Below are 20,107 nucleotides of genomic sequence, written 5' to 3'. Positions count from 1 at the left end.
TCGCCTGGAAGCTGTTCATTGCCCAGTGCTGGGTGATGGCTGGGGCATGGGGCAGTGAGGTGCCCTGTGGGGGGAGTGGCTTGTGGCAAGCACGGAGCTCCAGGAATGCCAGCCCGGAGCAGGAGCTTGGCAAGAAGAGGTGGTTATGGGGAGCATCCGCAGCCCAGGCTGCCTGGTCCCACTCAAGAGAAAGGCTGCGAGCTAAGAAGTGAGGAGCAGCACGAGGTCACTGCATAATATACACACTTTATTTATGAATTTGTATGTATACAGACTTTCTATACACACATTACCTATATAATAAAAATGTACATGTGTATACATGGCCGTATAAATATAGAACTGTAGAAATCTTAGAACTGATCCTGTCTATTCACAGCAACTCCTCCCGTGGGACCCCTCTCTTCCAGTAGCGTCATTTGAGGCTTGGGCAGAAGGGGCAAGTGTCGTTCGTGTTGGTTTGGGCCCAGAACTTGATGCACTGGAAGAGAGCATGAGTCAAGAGCCACCAGCACAACGTCCACGTGCTGTGACCGCTCCTTCCTGAGCAGCGCTGCCCAGGGCACTCACTTTAAGGGATGGTTTCCTTCACGCCATGGTGACAGCCTCCATCCTGAGGCCACCCCATGGAGGGAGCCCCTCCGTGCCAGCAGGACCATCAGACCCGCCTCAATACACCATTTTCCCAGATTTGCCCAGCTCAGAGCACAGGAAGGAGGGATGAGAGGATGCAGAGCTGTTTATTGGTCACATCCTGCTCCAGGCAAGCTCTCAGTACAACAGGGGCTCACTACACACACCCAGGGCCCTGGAAGGGAATCTGCACTAGGAAGCGTGAGGAGGAACACGTAGCACAGCGTGGCAGCACTCACCTCCTTGTGCAGCACGTGCGAGCAGGCCATGGGGTGAAGGTCACCGGGCTGCACCAGCTTCTGGCACATGAGACACAGCTTGCAGGCAGCCGGGGTCTGGGACGAGCAGTGAAGGGACAGAAAGCAGACAGGGAACAGAAGTCAGGCACCCCAGCTCGGATCACATATTCCACACTCCAGCTGCTCATCCCAGCAGCTGCAGCCAGGGCCGCAGTGCGACCGCTTCCTCCCTCTGACTTCCATGGGGGTGGCAAAGTGCTCCAGGAAAGCCCAAAAGCCTTACGTGTGCCGCTGTTCCGGGGTAAGCCACCTGGGCCGGGGGCAGGAACATGGGTGTGCTGATCTGGGGCAGGGGGGCAGAGAACATGGGTGCCCTGATCCGGCTGAGAGGCTGCAGCAAGGGAAACAAGGCGCCTCAGAGAAGCCCGGAAGGAAAGGGCAGATGAGTTTCCCAAGGGAAAGCTGGAGTCACACAAGCATCCCAGTCCCACCTGAGCCCCGGCCGCTGCCCGCTCCTGCTGCTCCGCCAGCTTGGCCGCCACGAGCTGGTTCAGCTCCTCCATGGTCAGGCCGGCCATGGTCCTCCGGGCAGTCTTGATCTGCTGCAGGATGTTGGTGAGCTGGGCCCTGCGGGGACAGCAGCCTGCTAAGAGCTCCCAGCGCCGCCAGCACGTGGGGCACCCCACATGCCAGCAGAGCAGCGTGTGCCCTCAGCACAGACCCCCTCAGGAAGGGCACCGCCACGCACGCACTTGTTGCACTGCGGGAACCGCGCGAGCAGCTTGTCCAGGAGCTTTTCCAGCTTGTCGGCCGGCTGCAGCCTGTGGAACTCGGGAGCGACGCTGACGCCTGCCAGCCCCGGCGGCGGTGGGATGGAGGCCGCGGGGGCCACGTGAGGGCTGTGCGTGCCCATCAGCGAGGCCACCACGGGGCTGTTCCTTCCCTGGGAAGCGGGCAGCGGAGGGGAGGGCTGATTGGGCCTGGAGATGGCAGGGTTCAGCAGGGGAAAGGAGAGCGCCCGGGGGTCAGCGCTCGGCATCACCATGGGCACGGGGACCGGTCCGATGGGGAACGGGAGCCTGGGAGTAAGGGAGGGGTTGGGCTGGAATGCCGTCAGCATGAAATCTGTCTGAGAAAGAAAAACAGGGGGAGAGGAAAAGGCTGGTTAGAATAAACCCACGGGAAAGCAGAGCTGAGTGCCCTCCTCCCCAGCCAGGCACGAGCAGCACTGAACCACAGGCACTGGTGGCTCTACTGAAGGCAAGGGGAAGGGACCCTTCCCCTCCTTTGCAGGGAGGCACAAACAGACAGAGGACGAGCACAGGCCTCCAGGAGACGCAGTCCCCCCCAGCCTCCATCAATGCAAGCAGCGCAGGCACAGCCAGGTACAGGCCTGAGTGCCACAGGGACACATCTGCGCGGGGCTGGAGAGACACTCACCTCTGAGGGTGGAGGGGGCAGCGTTGGCGTGGGGATCTGTGGGAGACTGCTCAGCTTGGTTCCGTTCCTCACCATCTGAATGTGGTCGTTGAACTGATCCTAGCCCAGAGCACAGGAACAGATGTGCTTCAGAAAGAGTCTGCTGAGGCAGATTCCTGCCTGGGCAGAGCATCACCAGCCCCAGGACGGCTGCAGGCCCTACCCTGGACACCCTCTGGTTCCACGAGTCAGGGAATGAAAAAGACCTGACAGGAGAAACAGAGTAACTGCTTTTCCATTAATAACTTCCATCCCATTGGGCTTGTGCACACACAAGCCTGAAGCTGCAGGCAGGCAATCACTGCTGCTGCTTACAAAGGCAGTGCCAGGCTTTTGGACACACATCTTGGTCCTCTCCCAGAAAGGGCTGTAACTCCACACGAAGGAACACCTGTGCAAGGAGCTGCCCAGTGTCAGGCTGGGAGCCTGGGGACTTACTCGGACGCTTTCCTTGGTCATTCGTATCCTGTTGAGCCTCATCTCCCACTCCTGCTTCGGCCTCATGGTCTCCAGCGTGGGTGGCGCAGACCTGCAAGCACAGCTGCGCTCTGCCACTGGCACCGCGCTCTCCCGGGCAGCACAGCGGGAAGAGGTCAGCCCCAAAGGCTCCTGCACCCCCCTCCTCGGCTGGTGGGAAGAGGGGCTCACACCCCACAAGAGGAGAGCACATGGCGCCACCAGAGTGCATTGATCTGGCGGACAGACGCAAGGGCATGGGCTCAACACTGTGCCTACAGCACTCATCTAGGGCACAGCACGTGCTCAGCAGGCAAACAGCAATGGGCAGTAAGCACAGCCCCACATATCCTTGCTTTGCATCATGACTGAATCACATGAATTTAGCAAGCAAACCACAGGAAACCTTGATTTCACTCAAACCGCCAGTGTAGGCAGAGAAGACGGGCAGGTAGATGGGCGCACAGGGACAAGCGTTACCTGCCCTTTCTGGGGCTGCACAGACTTACTTGAGGTAGGTGAGGTGCAGCTCTGCTTCTTTTTCTGCCTCTTCTAGTTTCAACACCAGCAGCTCCTTCCGGCTCTCCAGAGACAGGATCTAGCAGAGAGAGGCCCCACATGAGGAGCAGTTCTTGTGCTCCCTTGTTTCTCCATGCACCATCACCTCCTCACTGAGCCATGCTGAGGCCACCAGGCACCACTCCAGACTCAGGTTTACTGCACTGATACTTGTTTACCCCTCTCTTGTCCCACGGCAAGGGGACAGGCTCGCACTGCACCCCTCACTTCCCACAATCATTCATTAACAGTCTGGGATCTCAGACAGACGCTCTTCAACACCTGTCTGCAGGTAAGACATCACCTCTGCCTTCCAGGCCCGTTCTGTCTCCTCAAGAATGTTCCTGTTGATCTCATTGTGCTGGTTCTTCAGCTTATCCAGCTCCATCTCCCACAGCTGCCTGCAGACAAGAACAGAAGGCAGCTCAGGCACTGGCACGGCGTGGAGCAGGAGAGCTGACCAACTCCCCCTGCTCTGGAGCTTCTCTGCCCAGCTTTAACACACCCAAGCACGCCAGAGCTCAGAGCAGCTGTGGAGCTGTGGGAAGCACGCAGAGAACAGGAGTACCCTGACTCTGGGAAGCTGCAATTCACTCAGAGGTAGCAGTTACAGCCAAGTCAATCCCCTGAGCACAAACTCTAATCCTAGGGGATCTTTATGTCACAAGTATCCAGGAGCCTGTTTGTGACCAGGATGAAGGAGGATTTACTGCAGAGACAGGGCTGCTGGAGGAGCAGATAAAACCCAGGCAGCGCCATCCGAGTGCTCTCTGCAGCCCACCCTGCCAGCAGCATCGGATTCATTCTGAGGCCAAGTGACTGGAGGGAAAAGAGAACCCAGCAGCGTTAACGGGGGAAGAGCCTCACTTCTCATCAGACTGCTCTGCGATCAGCGACGCAATCTTGTTCTCCTTCTCCTCCTGCTCCTTCAGCAACCTGCACAGGGGAGAAAGGAGAAGTGCGGTCACAGCTGTGGAGGGGCCATCACCAGCCCTGAACGCCAGTGTGAACACCTTGCTGACACAGGAGACTTTTTACCCCCACTTGGAGGCTGCCCCATTCAATACCATTTGAAAGCAACCACTGACATCCTCCATAGCAAAGATTCTGCTGTATCATGCCACTGCACAAAGAGTGTGGCATAGAACCAGCACTCGCTGTGGGGAGCTGTGCCACGCTGCCAACACAGCTCTGCAACTGGGGGGAACAGGAGCTGTGCTCTTGGGGCTGTTATTAAAGCAGCGTTATCCCAAACCATCACCGAGCCCTTGGAGTAGGAAACATCAGCCCTTGGTGATGCGACAGGATGGCTCCGTAAAGCGCAGGTCCAACCCCCAAAGGAACCTTCACATCTGTACAAATAACTTGTGTCTTGCTTGCATTAGACCCCCCCTGAACGCTGAGGTTCTTTGCCCCAAGCACTCAGACTGTGTTACAGCAGAGCCTAGGAAAGGCCCATGAGACCCTGCTCCAGCACTGAGACAGCAGCAACGGAGCTGAGCTGCACATTACCCTTGCCAAGCACTGTCCACCCGTACACTGAACCAGCAGAGCAATGCCCCACTGCCCCAAACCCACTCGGAGATGCCTGTAAACCACTGGTGCTGTGTCTGTGGCAAAGCCCTCCAGAACCAGACAGGTCTGTCCAAAACCACTCACCAAAACACTGCTTCCAGTGATCCTGTGTTACTTTATCAGGTGCACATCAGGGTTAAGCAGTGCCTCCCCCACAAACAAACACTTTCTTGTCTATCCAAATACCTTCTGCCTTTCTCACAGAGTTTCTCAATTTCTGCCTTCAGATCCTGCTCTTTCTGCAGGAATTCTTTCTTCTCTTTCTCCATCTTCTTCTTTGTCTCTTCTCTCTTGATTGTAACGTCTTGAATCGCCCTCAGGATCTCCTAGAGTCAAACGAGCACCACGCAAATAAAGAGCAAAATTCCCAAGCAAGGGTTTTGGTTCTAAACCCACCCTGATTTTAATCAATGAGGCCAGAGCAGCCGCCTCAGTCGGGTAAGAGCAGTGCTATGGGAGGTGAGACAAAGAGAGGACTGGGCCAAATACCTGGTGGTTCTTCATCTCCTCCTCCCTCCGCTGCTGGAGCTGCTTTAGCTGGACCTGCAGCTGGTTCTCCACCTGCCTCTGTTTGTCCAGCACCTCCTGGTAGCGCTCCTTCAGCAGCGCCCTCTCAGACATCATCTTGTCCTGCAGCACAGGGTGGCAATAGAGGGAGAACTTTCCCCTCCCCTCGCGCTACCAAAAGCGCAGGCACGCTCAGCAACGGGCAGGAGCGCAGGCTGTGCCATGGTCAAGCAGAAGGCACAGTTAAATGCCTTCCGCTTCCAAAGCTCAGCCTCTAGATGGGCACAGACCAAGGGATGCACAGCCCAAAGCTGCAGGCGGGACCGTGCATCCTCCTTGAATGGGCACAGCCCAAGAACGCCAGGGCCGGCGCAGCGATGGCTACAGACACGCTGCGGGCAGAGCTCCAGCTCCCGCACCGGGCACAGCGGCGATACCCACCAGGTTCTTCTCTATGTCCTGATCCGTGTTCACATCCATGTCGGCCGCCTTGAAGTCCGTCTGTGACGGGAGATCGCTGCCATCAGCATCACCCGCACGGCGCGGCCAGCCCCGTCCCCCGCGGGCACCCACCTGCACCGCGATGTTCTGCGAGGGCCTGGCCGGGGCCGCCTCGGGGCCGGGCTCCTCCGCCGCGCCGCCGGCCTCCGCGCCGCCGGGCCCGGGCTCGCCCTCACCGCCGGCCGCCACCAGCTCCGCCTCCGCGCCGGGCCCGGCCGGCGCCGCCCCGCCGGGGCTGTCCGGGGCGGCGAGCGCGCTGCCGCTGTGCGAACAAACGGGTCGGTGCGCGGCCGCTGCCCCCGCCCCGGCGCGCCGGGCCCAGCACCTACCTGTCGGGCGGCGCGGCGGGGCCGGGCTCGCAGAGGCGCGGCGGGGCGGGCGCGGCGGCGGGGCCGTCGGTGGGCGCCTGCTCCAGCGCCATGGGGCGTGCGGCAGGGCCGGGCCCGGCCCGGAGCGGCGCGGAGCGGAGCGGACACCACGGCCCGCGCCGCCCCTTCCGCTACGGAGCGGCGCGGCCGGGCCGCGAGCGCCGCCCTGGCGGAGCGGAGGCCGCGCAGGAAGTGACGGCGCTGTCAGCGGCCGCGGGGTTCCGGCAGCGCCGGCCCGTGCCCGGTGAGCGCCCGGCGGGGACGGGAGCGGCGGCTCCGCTCCGGAGGGGCTGCCCGGCCGGGCACCGGTACGGGAGGCAGAGAGCCTCCAGCGGGAGAGCGGCCGCGGTGGCCCCGCGGGGACGTGCTGGGGTGCGGAGCTCGGCGCGGAGCGGTGCGGAGCGGAGCGGGACAGCGGGAAGCGCTTCCCCCCCCCCACCTCCATCCCCCGGCAGTGCCGGGGCTCGGTGCCGCGGTCCCTCCGGCTCGGAGCGGGTGGGAAGGGGCGCGGTGGGGCTGTGCGCGGAGCGTGGAGCGACCCCGACCTGTGTCTGTGGGGCCGCATAGGGGCCGTTTGGTTCCGTGCTGAGACAAGGAAGTGGCTCCTCTTCTGCAGCGCTTGGGATCGGTCCCGGCGCACGTGTGGCGTCCCGGTGCTGCACCACTGGGAAGGAGCCACCTTGCCAGGGGTTTTCCTGGAATGGCGAGCCCGGAGCCGTAGAGCTCCGCGGGACCTTCAGGTGAGGCTGTGGCCGCCCTGTTCCCGACGGGAAGAGTTTCTCAGCAGCTTTCCTCTCCCCTGCTCGCAGCCCGCCTCGCTGATGCGGCATTGGAAGCGGAGGGCGCCGCTATGGAGCGCAGGGATGGAGGCCACGCTCTGCATCCACACATGCCTTTGGCTCAGCGCCGTCTGGGTCCCGCTCGCCTCATCCTGCCCCGGGGAGCCCACGGGCGCTGAGCCCCGGCCCGAAGAGCTCAGCTGGGCCGTCAGCCTGGAGGCGCCCGAGGACGAGCTGGAGCAGCGCGCCGAGGAGCTGGCCCGCGCCGCGGGGCTGGTGAACATGGGCCGCGTCGGGGAGCTCCGGGGCCATTACCTGTTCAGGGCCCAGCGCGGCGGGCGCGCCGGTGCCGAGGCCGTGAGGCGGGCGGTGGACGCGGTGCTCGCCCAGCACGACAGCGTGCGGTGGCACGCGGAGCAGAGGCTGCTCAAGCGCTCCAAGCGCAGCCTGCACTTTAACGACCCCAAATACCCGCTGCAGTGGCACCTGGTGAGTGCGGGTCCTGCTGCCCGGGGGGGGTCGTGTCACCCCGCTGGGTAACCGCCGTGCCTGATGCGCTGCTCCGCTTTCCCTTTCCCCCCGCTCTCCGGTGCTTAGAACAACCGCAAGAGCCCCGGGAAGGACATCAACGTCACGGGGGTGTGGGAGCGGAACGTGACGGGGCGCGGCGTGACGGTGGTGGTGGTGGATGATGGCGTGGAGCACACCATCAAGGACATACAGCCGAACTACGTGAGTGCGGGGGGCACTGAGCGCTGCCTGCCCCACAGCCTCGGCCAGGGTGGGAAGTGCCAATGGGAAAGCCTTTCCTGGGATGCTGTGCCCCCACGCTGCTGGGCTCCCAGCCTTTGTGCTACCCATGGCCGCTTGGAGGTGAGAGCTGGCCCCCTTTGACCCGCAGCAGCTGCTGAAGCTGTCTTTGCCCATCCCATTCCCACGGCAGCAGGCAGCAGTGTGGAGCTGCAGTCCTGCATGGATGCATCCTCTAAGTTCCCATCGCTTCCAGGCTGTGTTGCAGCCCGCTCTGAAGCCCTGCTTTTCCCAAGGACAGGAGCGCAGCGCCCTGAGGGGTGACTGTGGGTCTGTTTGCAGAGCCCAGAAGGCAGCTACGACTTGAACTCCAACGATCCCGACCCCATGCCTCACCCTGACGAGGAGAACGGCAACCACCACGGGACGCGCTGCGCCGGGGAGATCGCTGCCGTGCCCAACAACAGCTTCTGCACGGTGGGAGTCGCCTACGGGAGCCGCATCGCAGGTGGGTGCATGGTGTGACCCTGACACCCCCAAGTGCTGCGGTCGTGCCTGGCTTGGGTCAGCTCCGGCACCTTGGGGCTATAGAAGGGCTGGCTCCAAGTCAGCCGGATCCTTCTTTGGGATGTTGAGGGAGGAACTCTCCATGGGAGGCACTTCCTGGCGCGGTGGGATAGCTGTGTGCTGGGGTGGCAACTCCAGAGCCCAGCCACAGGCTCTGGGCAGAAGCACATCCGTGCATCCCTCGTGCCCAGCCTGATCCCGGCAGTGACAACGTGCCTGCTCCAGCGCGCCGCAGCCCGGACGCGATTCTCTCTGCGCTCGGCAGATGGTGCCACGTTCCCTGGCGATGGGAGCGGGTATCCCGGGGTGCCGATGGGATGCAGAGGATCGGGAGCTCGCCCAAGGGCGCAGCTCTGCACCCCTGCCCTGCGCCCAGCGCTCCGTGAGGCGCTCGGTTGTGGCAGTAAAAAGCCGCGTGTGCTGCGTCAGGCGAGAGCGGGGATGGGTGGGTGGGTGCGCTGCTGCTAAATGGTCTTAATTGAGATGCGTGTGCCTGGTTTCATCTGTAACGTCCTTTGCCAGCCTAAACTCTGATGCAACGCAGTAATTACCAGTGCTTCGGGGCGCTGCAGACTCAGCACGGAGCCTTTGTTGGCTTTGCTGAGGGGTGACCTTGCCCTCCTGCTCCATGCCCAGTAGTCAGGGTGTCCTGCGTCTCCTGAGCCCTTCCCTCAGCAGGGAAGCGTGCCATCCATCCCAAAGCTGCTGCTTGGTGACCTGGGAAGGGAAGCGATTGCTCCAGCAGAGATTAGCCCTGAAAGCAGTGGGATAAGGAGGTTGGGGCGTGAGGAAGCCCCTGGGGAGCAGTGCTCTGGGTAGGGGGGCTCAGGGGCACGCAGGAGTGGGCCCAGCCGGTGTTTGGCTGTGCTGTCACCATCACCAGCTTGGTTCTGGCAGCGGGACCAGAGGCCTGGCTTGGCAGAAAGCTGCATCCAGCAGATGTGGAGCTGTGCAGGGTGCACCTCCAGTCCCTCACTCACACGTAGCCCCCATGCACTGAGCTGCAGAGTCACAGCTCCATCAGGCTGGGAGGGTCAGTGTCCTGGTGTGAGCCTGTTTGTTGGTACAGCTCGCTTTGATCCTGCCCTCATGTTTGTTCTCCTGTGTCCTGCAGGCATCCGAGTTCTGGACGGGCCCCTCACTGACAGCATGGAGGCCATTGCCTTCAACAAGCACTATCAGATCAACGACATCTACAGCTGCAGGTGAGCCTGGGGACGGGGTCACGGCTCCTCCTGTGGCTCCAGCAAGCCTGGAGGCACCAAAACCAGCACTGCTGGTGTGTCCATGAGCGTGCCTCGAGGGGGTCTGTTAGGAGGAACATCAGCATTCCTGTTACCGGGATCTGGCTTGCCCTCTGTGCTCTGCTGGGGCAGGTCCCATGGGCTGGCTGAGCTGGAGGGGGCACTGTGCCTGCCCCCCGTGGTGGGGGAGCCCTGTCTGGGCACTGGAATGTGTTTGAAGCTGGCTCTTAAGTAAAAATCAAGCGGTTTGTGCACTGGAATCTGACCCAGGGGCACAGCTCAAACATGGCAGCGATATCCCAGCAGCGAGGGCCAGCCCAGTGGATGGGGAGGTGCAGCACCTCCAATCCCAGTCCTGTACTGGGAGCAGCAAACCGCGATGGGCGGAGGAGTTGGAGCCTGCAGCACCTGGGCTGTCACTTCTTGGTGTCTCTCTTTGCAGCTGGGGTCCAGATGATGATGGGAAAACCGTGGATGGCCCCCATCAACTGGGAAAGGTAAAACCAGCCCCGGCAGCTCGGGTCACCCCTGGGGTGACGTTGCTGGGCTGCAGTGCACGTCTCCTTGCTCCCGTGGCTGCCGGCAGAGGTGTTGCACGTTACAGTGCTGGGGAGAGGTGACGTTGCTGTGGGAGGGCAGTGTTCAGGCAGCATTAGCTCAGCTTCCCAGGGAGAGGCTGGTTCCAGCAGGAAGAGGCTCTTTCGCAACCTGTGCTGGTGTCCTAACAGCCTTGGCAGCCCAAGGGACGCTCTCTGCTCTGGAGACACAGCATTCCTGGTGCTCAGGGTGCTGCTCCCAGCAGGGAGCGTGCCTTCAGATGCTAGGAGTGAGTAAGGGAGTAAACACACCCAGGTGCCGTGGTGAGGGGTCACAGAGGCAGCCCCAAACCGGGCAGCACGTTGCTCCTGGGATGCGGTTCTGCTTCATTTCCCTTTTGCTTGGCAGCCCCTTGCTGTACTTCTGTAACCACAAGCTAGCAGTCAGCGTTGGGAGCAGTGCTGGCAGCCGAGCTGTCGGGCCAGGGTGACAAATGGTTTCCAGTTCTGCAAGTTAATCTGCTCTCCTCCTGCATGCAGAGCCAGCTGCAGCAAGCAGTGGGACGCAGGGTGCCAGCAAAGCAAAGCTTGCTCTGCCACAGCACTGTGTGTGGAGGCCTCTCTGCCTGCTCCAGTGCCTGCCTTCACCTTTGTTTCTCAGTGAAGGCAAAGCCGTGGGAGCTGGAGCCTTGCAGAGAGGCCACGTGTGGGTAGCGCCTGTGGGCAGGAAAGCCTTGAAGAGCCACCTGCAGAGTGAGCCTGTGAAGCTGGGGGGGTGCTGCTGTCCTTGTGGAGGTCAAGCTCTGGCCTGGCTTTGTGCTCTCATTACCTGCAGGGTTGCTTTTCTTCTCCCTCCTCTTCCTTTTAGCGCAGCGTAGGCTGAGCCTCCCAGGGAGCCATAGAGTGGCCATTCCCAGATGATTCCCTTCTCCGCAGGCTGCCCTGCAGCACGGCGTCATCGCAGGTCGCAGGGGCTTTGGGAGCATTTTCGTGGTGGCCAGTGGCAACGGCGGGCAGCACAACGACAACTGCAACTATGATGGTTACGCCAACTCCATCTACACTGTCACCATAGGTGAGGGGGTGTCTTCTGTCTCATTCCGTGCCAAAAGTGTTACAGCTTCCTGGCTGGAAGCTGGCTGGACAGTGGGAATCTGTGGGAAGGTGCCTGTCCTGCAGTTTCCTTTGGACCTACAGAGCTAGAGGAGGCCAGAGACATTCCCTTGTGCAGGAGCTGGGACAGACACTGCCATGGAGGGAGTGACTTGAAACCCAGCATCCCCATCATGGGCTCGAGGGCAGGAGCTGCAGGAGGGGTGGAAGATCAGGCTCCCTCCAGCCCATGTCTGCCTCTCTTCCAGGTGCAGTGGACGAGACAGGCTCCATGCCCTTCTATGCCGAGGAATGTGCCTCTATGTTAGCAGTGACCTTCAGCGGTGGGGACAAGATGATGAGGAGCATTGTGAGTACCAGACGGGGCGCACGGCTTCCAAGGCTCTGGAACAGCCCGGAGTGGAGAAGGACAAAGTTAAAGTCCCTTTGCCTGCCGCATGTCTGCCTTAGGCTGGTGGTTGGGTTCCCTTGTGAGGCAGAGGTAAACATGGGCTTTATCTAGGTCCTGCATAAGCAGTGCTCTGGGAGGCAGCTTCCTGTTTGTGGTTGTTCCTGTGCTGTCACTGTCAGCCTGTAACTTGGAGCGTGGTGACCTTCCCGCTGCGAGGGTGTTCATGGGCGCGCTGAGCTCCCAAACACTGATCCTCCCTGTGTCCCTGACAGGGACAGGGACCACGTTCCCTCACCTCCCTGCTCAGCACTGCTGGGAGCGGGGCAGGCGTCTCCTGCAGTCATCAGGGGGCTGCTTGGGTGACCCCTAAGAAATTCCTCTGCGCTGTGTCCATGGAAATGTCGCCTGGGAGCTGCCCCAGCCCCATCCCAGGCAGAGCCAGAGGAGACGAGCTTCATCCCAGCTGGGCGTGTGGCTCCTTTGCACATTGAGGAAGCCTGGAGCGAGACCCCTGTGCCACTGTGGGGAAAAGGGGCTCAGGCCAGACCCCTCACTTCTGCTCCCAAGGGCACAGGGCATGGACAAGCACTGCGGGCTGGGAGCAGCGTCGGGCTCTTTAAGCTGCTTGGCCCCATCCTCTTGTCTCTTCTCTCCCGGCTGAATTCCGCACAATATTTTTATCGGCTTTTCTCTTTTTTTTTTGCCAAAAAATGACTTCTTGTCAACAAAATGTCCTTTTTGCCCGAGCCAAGGAGCTGGGCCTGGCTCCACCAGACCCAGGCCTGACCCAGCGCGTTCCTACGCTTGGGGAGGCTGTGAGCCAGTCCTGTCCTGCTGTGCCGTGTCTGGGAGCCCGAGCCACCCCGGGGCAGTTGGGATAGATGGCACTGCCTGGGATCTCCCGCTGGGAATGCCCAAAGGCTGGATGAGGCAGCGCAGCCCCAGGGGATCCGTGCCTGGCTACGGCTCAGTGCGATCCGCCCGGAGCAATGGCTGGGAATGTGGCAGGGAAAGTAAAACCCAGAACGGAGCTGGTTTTCCCTTTCAGAAATCGCTTCGGTTGTCCCAGGCTGGTTTGGAAACTCCTGGCGCCAGGGAAAAAGGGAAGAGCGGCCAAGCAAGGGCTCTGCTGTGCTTTCACCACCCGTTACAGGCTTCTGGGTTGGTTCCGCTTCCCCCGAGCCTGCTGCTGGGGCAAGGGCTTGCAAGGTCTCAAAAGCCCCTTCATGTCAATTGCTGGCCCCATGGGACACTGACAGAGGAGCTGGTGTTCCTCGGGGGAGGCAGGACGGGATGCCACATGGCAGGACACCGTCCTGCTCCTTGGCAGCACCACAGCTGCTCTTCATGGTGAGCCCATGGCACGTTCCAACCTGCACACCCTCTCCTGCAGGGTAACGTGCCCTGAATGCCCTTTCCTTGTGCCGCGGTGGTGTCAGAGTTAAGCTCTCAGCAGCCTTCTGCGGGCTCTCTCTTTTACCAGCCTATAAACCCCTGTGGTTTCCTTAATGGGAAGAATTTAATCCAGCTCCTGGCACCAGCTGCATTTCCTCCTGCAGCTGATGCTGCTCGGGGGGTTCTCTGTGGGACGTGCAGCATCTGAGCACACAGCGTGAGGGAGTCAGGCAGAGAAGGCACCAACCCCACGGCTTCTGGCAGTGCAGGCTGTACCCCATGGGGAGCACAGGGAGATGGGCACGTTCGGCTTGCACTGAGGTGCCATCATTTGGGAGTGTCCCACTGCCTCTTCGAGGCTCTGGGCGGTCCCGTGTGGTCCCTCTGCATGTGCTGGTTGTGATGCTGTGGTCAGCAATGAAAATGGGGAAGGTCCCACACTGGAACTGCCATGAGTTTCCCCTGGAGTTGCTTAATTCAGGCCCGGTTCCTCTCTTTCCCTAAAGGAGATGATCCTCATTCGTTGCTTCTCAACTGGGATGCCTCATCCCTGATGCAAGGTCCCTGTGAGAGGTGGCAGCAGCTCATTGGGTTGCTGGGTTGGTCCTAGGGCAGCGTGGCTGTGCAGGTGGCCTGGGGAACACTCATGGTGCTCCAGTCTGGGGCTGGGCCTCTCCCTGAACTGGTTTGCGTGCTCAGGGGCAGAGTTGTCCCTCTGAAGCCCCAGGGAGGTTGGGTGAACTCAGAAGTTTCTCACAAGGGCTGGTCCAGCCTCCGTGGTCAAGCTGGACGTGCACCGCTTGGATCCCAGCTCCAGGCCCTACCTCCTGCAGTGGTGTCCCGGTGTCCTGCCCTCCTTGTGCTGCTCCTTGCTGGGTACCCACGTCCTGCCTGACAGCTGCCTGGGAAGCATTTCCAGCAGCTAATCCCTGACCCTGTCCCACTGCCCTGCTCCTGTGTGAGGGAGGGCGATGGGACCTCTGGCTGCCCCGGCTGTCTCCAGCCTCATCTGGGCAACCACAGGCAGGCAGAGAGCTCGTGTGTGCAAATTCCTCCCTGCGGTCCGGGGGTAGCAGCCTGTGCGGAGCAGATGCTGGGAGGCAGGCGGCTGAGCTGGGGGTCATGCAGGCAGGGGGCAGGGACCCCCTCCCCGTGCCTTTGCTGTGGAGGGGGGATCCTTGAGCACCCGGAGAACGACCTTGTTCCGTCTGAAAGCCTTGTGAGGAGGGGGACTGGCTTGGGACACTGCGTGCTGTGTTCTGTGAGCATGGCGGAGCTGGCGCAGCAAGGGGCTATCCCTGTCCCAGCGTGGGAGCGGTGTCCTGACGGGAGGCATCTCTGTTCTCTTGCAGGTGACCACAGACTGGGACCTGCAGAAGGGCACGGGCTGCACGGAGGGGCACACCGGGACCTCAGCCGCTGCTCCTCTCGCAGCCGGGATGATCGCGCTGATGCTGCAGGTACGGCCCTGCCTCACCTGGAGGGATGTCCAGCACATCATCGTCTTCACCGCCACCAAGGTGAGTGCTGGCCCTGCCTCCCTCCACCCCTGCCCCTCATGGGTGCTGCGGCACGGCCCTGGTCCTGCTGTGCGCATCCTTGTGTATGTCCGCCTGCCCCTCTATAAATCTCTCGCTTGTCTGGCTCCCAAAGGGATTACGTTTCCCCCTCACCCCGTGTTCCTTCCAGGAATGTGGCTGGAGCACTTTCCTCTGTCAGGATAATAAATGGGGTATTTGCCTCAGGAATGCCTCCAGCTGCCAGGGTACAGGTCTTCCAGGGGCTCCCCATGCCTCGCACGCACCGTGTGCGCGTGCAGCGCATCCCGGCCCAAAGGGATGGATGCAGCTCCTCAGTGCCACCCCACAGCCCATGCAGGGGGAAAGCAAGGATCTCTGCTCTGCTCCGGCCTCTCCTGGGGCTCCCCAGAGAGACAGGCTCTTGGGAACACATGGAATGGAGAGCTGGGGAGCAAACAGCCCTTCCTTTCACTCGGCCTCTGCTCCAGCACAGCTTCACTGCAGGGATCAGGAGTAGGAGGGGAGCTGACTGGAGCTGCCCGGTTCGGCTTTGGGACGGGGCTTCTTCCACACCCTCTGGCAGCAGGAGTCCGTGTCCAGCCCATGCTGTGCTCCCTTTGGCACGGGGCAGTGTTTTCCACAAGTGCAGGCCCGTGTTGCCAGAGCGCTACAACCCAATAAGTGATGGGACCCAGATCTGTCCTGGCCCTGCTCTTGTTGATTTAAAGGAGTTGGTTCCTTCTCACCAAGCTCCTGCCATCCCACGGGCTGTGGTTGAGGGAGCAGGGAGCAGCTGGGATGTTTCAGAGCAGAGGCATTTGTGCCCTTTTGTGCTGCTTGATTTCCTTTCTGAGGAGCTGGGAAGCCTGTTTGTGCAAGGACCCGCTTCAAACAAAGGTCAACCTGTTCCTGTCTAATAAGGCCATGTGGGTTCCTTCCCTCTGCTGTGGGACGTTCCTGAGCCTCCTTCCCTTCGGGCCTGGTTGGCTTTGCCATGGGTTTGCCCCCCGGGTAAGGAGTGCCCTGTGTTTCGCCGCAGTACGAGGACCGTCACGCCAAGTGGGACACCAACCGGGCGGGCTTCAGCCACAGCCATCAGCACGGCTTCGGGCTGCTGAACGCCTGGAGGCTGGTGAACGCTGCCAAGGTAATTCCCTCCCCGTGCCATCACGGACACGGCTCCTGTGCTGGCAGTGCCATGGGGAGACACGGGTGCTGTTGAGGGCCAGCCTTCGGCCATCGTCTGGCCAGCCCTCGCTGCGAGGCTGCTTTGGGTATGAAGTCATGAGGCTTTCGGCAGAGCCTGAGACCTGCCCCAGCTGCAGCGCTCCCAGCACTATATATAGCCATGGCGAGAGCCTCCGCTGCTGGGAGACGACAGCTCTGATTCATGGCTTGGGCAGCTCCATCAGCAGCATCAGCACCCTCCTCCCTGCACAGGGTCTGCAGGGCGGGCACCGTGCCCCAGGCAAACAGGGGGTTCTGAGCTGGCAGCCCTGGGGCTGCCGAGGCAGTGGCGTGCTCAGAGCAGGCCAGGGCGTCCCCATCCCTCCCTCCCGGTGTGAGCAGGGCACATCCCTTTGGCACTTGGTCCTCGCTCACACTCAGAGCACTGTAGCTGTGCTGGGTCACTGCTGCTGGCCAGCGATGCTCTCTTCCTGCAGGCCTTTGGGTTCTGCTTTAACCTGCCCGAGGGGAGACTGAGCTGAGCTCTTAGGCAGGAGCTCTTCCCTGTGAGGGTGCTGAGGCGCTGGCACAGGGTGCCCAGAGAAGCTGTGGCTGCCCCATCCCTGGCAGTGCTCAAGGCCGGGTTGGACACAGGGGCTTGGAGCAAGCTGCTCCAGTGGAAGGTGTCCCTGGACTGGATGAGCTTTAAGGTCCTTTCTAACCCAAACCACTCTGTGGTACTATGGGTCTGTGTTTCCTGCCCTGCTGTACCTGGGGTTGAAACAGAACGGCTTCAAGTAACTGCTTAAAGCCACTTGGGTGATGGCAAAGGCAAACCCAGGATGGGGAGCCCCAGGCCTCAGTTGGACCCTCCAGCCCCTGGCCATCACCTTCCTGCCACTCCTGCAGCCCCACTGTGCTGCCGGGGTGCCCCAGAGCAGTGTCAGGACAGAGCCCCTGGCACACCCACAGGGAGCAGCTTCAGGAGCACTGGGAGACGGAGATGGGATGTGCAGGGAGGCTGCATCCTCGTGCTGGATCCTGCCCTTTCCCCTGCAGGTGTGGGAGTCTGTCCCGTACCTCGCCTCCTACGTGAGCCCGGCCCTGCGGGAGGGCCGGAGCATCCCGCTGCTTCCACGGGAGCTGGAGGCTGCCTGGAACGGTGAGAGCACGCGCTGGGCGCACCAGGGCCACATCCAGCCCAGGCCCCGTGGCGTGGGGCAGAACACAGGGGCTGTGCGAGGGCACCAAGGGGTTAAGCATCGGCTGCCTGGGCTTCTTCCTCTCTGCTTCCTCTGCCTTCCCCAAGGGAGCTGTGTGGGTCCATGTGGTCCCCTCCCCGTAGCTCCATCCCACGGAGCGATGGCTTTGCGGAGCCAGACAGGCATTGGGAGCGTGGCCGGGCTGGGCAGCAGCCAGACCTGCTCCTCTGGCTCTGACCATTTTAGGTAATGCTCCAGCTCCTGACTTGGCCTCCCTCTCTCCACATAAACAAGGCGCTGCTCCGGCTGCTACCAGTGGGAAGCGGAGCTCGGCCCCAAGCCCTCCCCGGCCCCCAGCATTGCCACAGCGCCCTGGGCGGGCTCCTGCGCCCACAGCCTGTGAGTCAGGGCTGGGAGGGAGAAGGTTGGGTGTCACGGAGCCCATGGCACAAGACGTGTAGGGATCGGCAGGGCCCCACTTGTGACAGGAGGTTTGGATGCAGGCGAGAGGCTGCTGGTGCATGAGAGGGCAGGGCCTTGGGTCCCTGCGTGTGAGCAGGGCAAAGCCTGGGCTCCTGTCACCTTCCTGCTCTGGGTGTGCTGGGAGATGCCCAGGAGCCAGCTTCCCCGCTGCTGTGCAGTTGCCTCTCACCCCTCCTTCCCCAACACCTCCTGCTCAGCCCTTTCTCCCCATCCTCTCCATCCGTCCTGGCTGAACTCAGGCAGGGCACGGAAGGGCACAGAGGTGAGCACGTGTCTCCTGGGAAGGGGGGCTCCATCCCAACCACCTGCCCTTTCCCAGTCAGCACCGCAGACCTGGAGCAATCCGGGATGAGAACCCTGGAGCACGTGGCTGTCACCGTCACCATAACCCATCCCCGCCGCGGCAACCTGGAGATCCGGCTCTTCTGCCCCAGCGGCATGGTGTCCCTGATAGGCACCGCCAGGAGCATGGACTCGTAAGCACGGGGTGGGGGGGACAGGGCAGGACACCCACCGGCGCCCGGTCCAGCCCCTCTCAGGGGTTGTTTCTCCTCCCCCTTTGGCAGGGACCCCAATGGCTTTGCTGACTGGACCTTCTCCACGGTCAGGTGCTGGGGCGAGGAGGCGCAGGGCACCTACAGACTGGTCATCAGGGACATCGGTGAGTCCCGCCCTCGGGACCTTCATGCGGCAGCAGCTCCGTGTGGCCATGGGTTGGTGCTGCCCGGCCGGGTGGGACAGTTCCCACTGGACCAACCTGTTTCTTCCCCAGGAGATGAGAGCCTGAGGCCTGGGACCTTGAAGCAGTGGCAGCTGACCCTGTACGGCTCCTCCTGGTCCCCAGCGGAGATGAAGGAGCGGCAGAGGTGGGACGCCACAGCCCTGTCCTGCTGGGGAGGTCATTAATGGAGGGCTGAGGGACATCATCCTGAGGCACTGCTTGCCTGGAGCAGGGCTGCTGTGTGGTGCATGGAGGGTGAAGCTGCAGCCTGGTCGCACAGGGCCATGGGGCTGCCCTCAGTACCCAGCACAGGGGAGCTGTGGGCAGTAGAAAACAGCTCAGTGGCTGGGTTTGACCCAGGAGGGCAGCCCACAGTGGTGGAAGAGACCCTGGGGACCCTCCTGGAGCAGCCCTCCCTATGGGACCCTCATGTGTGCCTCGATCCCACAGGCTGCTGGAGGAGGCCATGAGCGGGCAGTACCTGAGCAGCGACTTCTCCCTGCCCTGCCCTCCAGGACTGGAGATCCCAGAGGAGCAGCGCTTCACCATCACAGCCAACACCCTCAAGGTGAGCCTGCCCATGGGAGGGGGACGCTGGGGCTGGCACCGAGCAGGGGGACCCCATCCTCTGCCAGGAGGGAGAGTGAGAACCAGCCCCACTGATGCTCCTGGTGCTGAGGCTCGATGCTGGCCATTGGGGCAGGGCTTTGTTTCTGAAGGGGCTTCCTCCCCTGCAGACCCTCCTGCTGCTCGGATGCTTTGCCGTGTTCTGGACGTTCTACTACATGCTGGAGGTTTGCCTGACCAGGAACAACGCGGGGCTGGACCTGGCCTGCGCCGGCTCCACCGCCTGCAGGTGGTACCAGCAGGGAGGGAAGCACAGAGCCCTGGAGAGCGGCCTGGAGATGGAGTCCGTGCCGCTGTACCGGGAGAAGGACACGGAGGATGTGGAGCTGGAGTGTGAGCACCCAGAGCCAGCCCGGGATGGGGAGGACCGGTCCTGGAGCCCCAAAGTGCCCAGCGGCCGGGAGGAGACGGCAGAGCTGCTGCTGGAGGACAGGGAGCAGCGGCCGTGCTAGCTGGGGCTGGGGGTGCGGGCTGTGACACCCCCTTGGTACGGGTACATCCTTCCCTGCATGGGCAGCACGGGCTCCCCGAGCCCTGTGTCCCGCGGGAGGTGGCGGGAAGCGGCTCAGGACCCAGGAGGAAGAGTGCTGGCAGCGGAAGGGGAGCTTCCCCTTCCCTCGCTCTGGAACACAAAGCAAGCCTTAAACCTGTTCCTAAGGAGCCTGCCCTGCAGTGATGCTCAGGGCTTCCCCACAGCGATGCCTCCTGCGAGCCCCCATGCACGTCACTGCTTCCATGGCCAGGGAGAAGCGTTGCTTTGGCCCCGAACCCTGCAGAGTGAGCCTGGACACTGCAGCGGGGCCCCCATAGCGCTGCCGTTCCTGCCCCACTGGGCTAGGGGCTGGCTCGTGCCCACCGCTTAGGCCCAGCTTAGGAGAAAGGAGCCTTGTGCCCATCTCCAACCTGTGCCCTGTGCTCCTGGGCAGGCAGGAGGCGCCAGGGCACCAATCCCTGCTCCTGGTGCCCGGGATGGACGAGGCAATGGGAGATGCCCGCAGTGGGGCTGGAGAGGGGCGGTTGAGCTGCTCTGGCAGCGGCTCAGCGCGGGGTTGGCTCCTTCCCGTGTCCCTGGGTTTATTTTTCTAGCGCCGGGGTTGGTTTTTTAATGAGCAGAGCCCTTTTGTGAAGCTTTCCAAATAAAGCCTGGAAAACCCTCCCCTGCCCGGGCTCCCTCCCCTGCCGCCGCCGAGCCGTGACTCCCCCCGCCGGCCCGCCCTCTCCCCTGCTCCCGGGAGCCGGGATAACCGGGATGCTCCCCCCAGGGCCGGAGCAAGGAGCGGGGCCGCGCCGCATCCT

General features: G+C 62.1%; 2 protein-coding genes across 7 annotated transcripts; one reads left to right on the top strand and one right to left on the bottom strand.

Annotated features, from left to right (window-relative positions):
• Positions 1-226: 226 nt before the first annotated feature.
• RNF214 (ring finger protein 214) lies at positions 227-6,384 on the bottom strand. Of its 2 annotated transcripts, XM_062608590.1 has the most exons (15): positions 6,278-6,384; positions 6,021-6,210; positions 5,889-5,948; positions 5,430-5,570; positions 5,127-5,266; positions 4,233-4,301; positions 3,670-3,766; positions 3,317-3,405; positions 2,790-2,880; positions 2,313-2,411; positions 1,625-2,001; positions 1,364-1,499; positions 1,156-1,263; positions 873-968; positions 227-481 (listed from the first exon to the last, which is right to left on the bottom strand). In XM_062608590.1, the coding sequence occupies exons 1-15, from the start codon at positions 6,367-6,369 to the stop codon at positions 416-418; spliced, it is 1,851 nt and encodes a 616-aa protein (XP_062464574.1). In that variant the 5' UTR covers positions 6,370-6,384; the 3' UTR covers positions 227-415. The 2 variants fall into 2 exon arrangements, with proteins under 2 accessions (XP_062464574.1, XP_062464576.1); XM_062608592.1 differs by lacking the exon at positions 1,156-1,263.
• A 65-nt stretch (positions 6,385-6,449) lies between these two features.
• On the top strand, positions 6,450-19,967 carry PCSK7 (proprotein convertase subtilisin/kexin type 7). 5 transcript variants are annotated; one of them, XM_062608585.1, is made up of 17 exons: positions 6,450-6,560; positions 7,126-7,584; positions 7,693-7,827; positions 8,188-8,353; positions 9,527-9,617; positions 10,099-10,153; positions 11,129-11,267; positions 11,554-11,654; positions 14,444-14,611; positions 15,651-15,758; positions 16,838-16,940; positions 17,275-17,379; positions 17,783-17,939; positions 18,030-18,124; positions 18,236-18,329; positions 18,635-18,752; positions 18,922-19,967. In XM_062608585.1, exons 2-17 carry the CDS (start codon positions 7,138-7,140, stop codon positions 19,261-19,263), a joined length of 2,424 nt encoding a protein of 807 aa, XP_062464569.1. In that variant the 5' UTR covers positions 6,450-6,560; positions 7,126-7,137; the 3' UTR covers positions 19,264-19,967. The 5 variants fall into 5 exon arrangements, with proteins under 5 accessions (XP_062464569.1, XP_062464568.1, XP_062464566.1 ...); XM_062608584.1 differs by having other exon boundaries at positions 17,227-17,379; positions 18,072-18,124; XM_062608582.1 differs by having other exon boundaries at positions 17,227-17,379.
• The last annotated feature ends 140 nt before the right edge of the window (positions 19,968-20,107 follow it).

Source organism: Pezoporus occidentalis, unplaced genomic scaffold, assembly GCF_034315485.1.
Source record: "Pezoporus occidentalis ecotype Australia unplaced genomic scaffold, CSIRO_AGI_Poc_V1 ctg130, whole genome shotgun sequence".
NCBI lineage: Eukaryota > Metazoa > Chordata > Aves > Psittaciformes > Psittacidae > Pezoporus > Pezoporus occidentalis.
Note: the sequence above shows the minus strand (reverse complement) of the source record. Positions and strands in the feature narration are given on the sequence as shown.

Excerpts from the sequence above, each read along its gene's own strand:
- RNF214 (XM_062608590.1), bottom strand. The coding sequence starts at position 6,369 with ATGGCGCTGGAGCAGGCGCCCACCGACGGCCCCGCCGCCGCGCCCGCC. Across the intron at positions 3,406-3,669 it reads AACGGGCCTGGAAGGCAGAG|ATCCTGTCTCTGGAGAGCCG; the intron begins GTGATGTCTTAC and ends TCTCTCTGCTAG. Across the intron at positions 482-872 it reads CGCACGTGCTGCACAAGGAG|TGCATCAAGTTCTGGGCCCA; the intron begins GTGAGTGCTGCC and ends GCTCTCTTCCAG.
- PCSK7 (XM_062608582.1), top strand. The coding sequence starts at position 7,138 with ATGCGGCATTGGAAGCGGAGGGCGCCGCTATGGAGCGCAGGGATGGAG. Across the intron at positions 10,154-11,128 it reads GCCCCCATCAACTGGGAAAG|GCTGCCCTGCAGCACGGCGT; the intron begins GTAAAACCAGCC and ends CCTTCTCCGCAG. Across the intron at positions 15,759-16,837 it reads GGCTGGTGAACGCTGCCAAG|GTGTGGGAGTCTGTCCCGTA; the intron begins GTAATTCCCTCC and ends TTTCCCCTGCAG.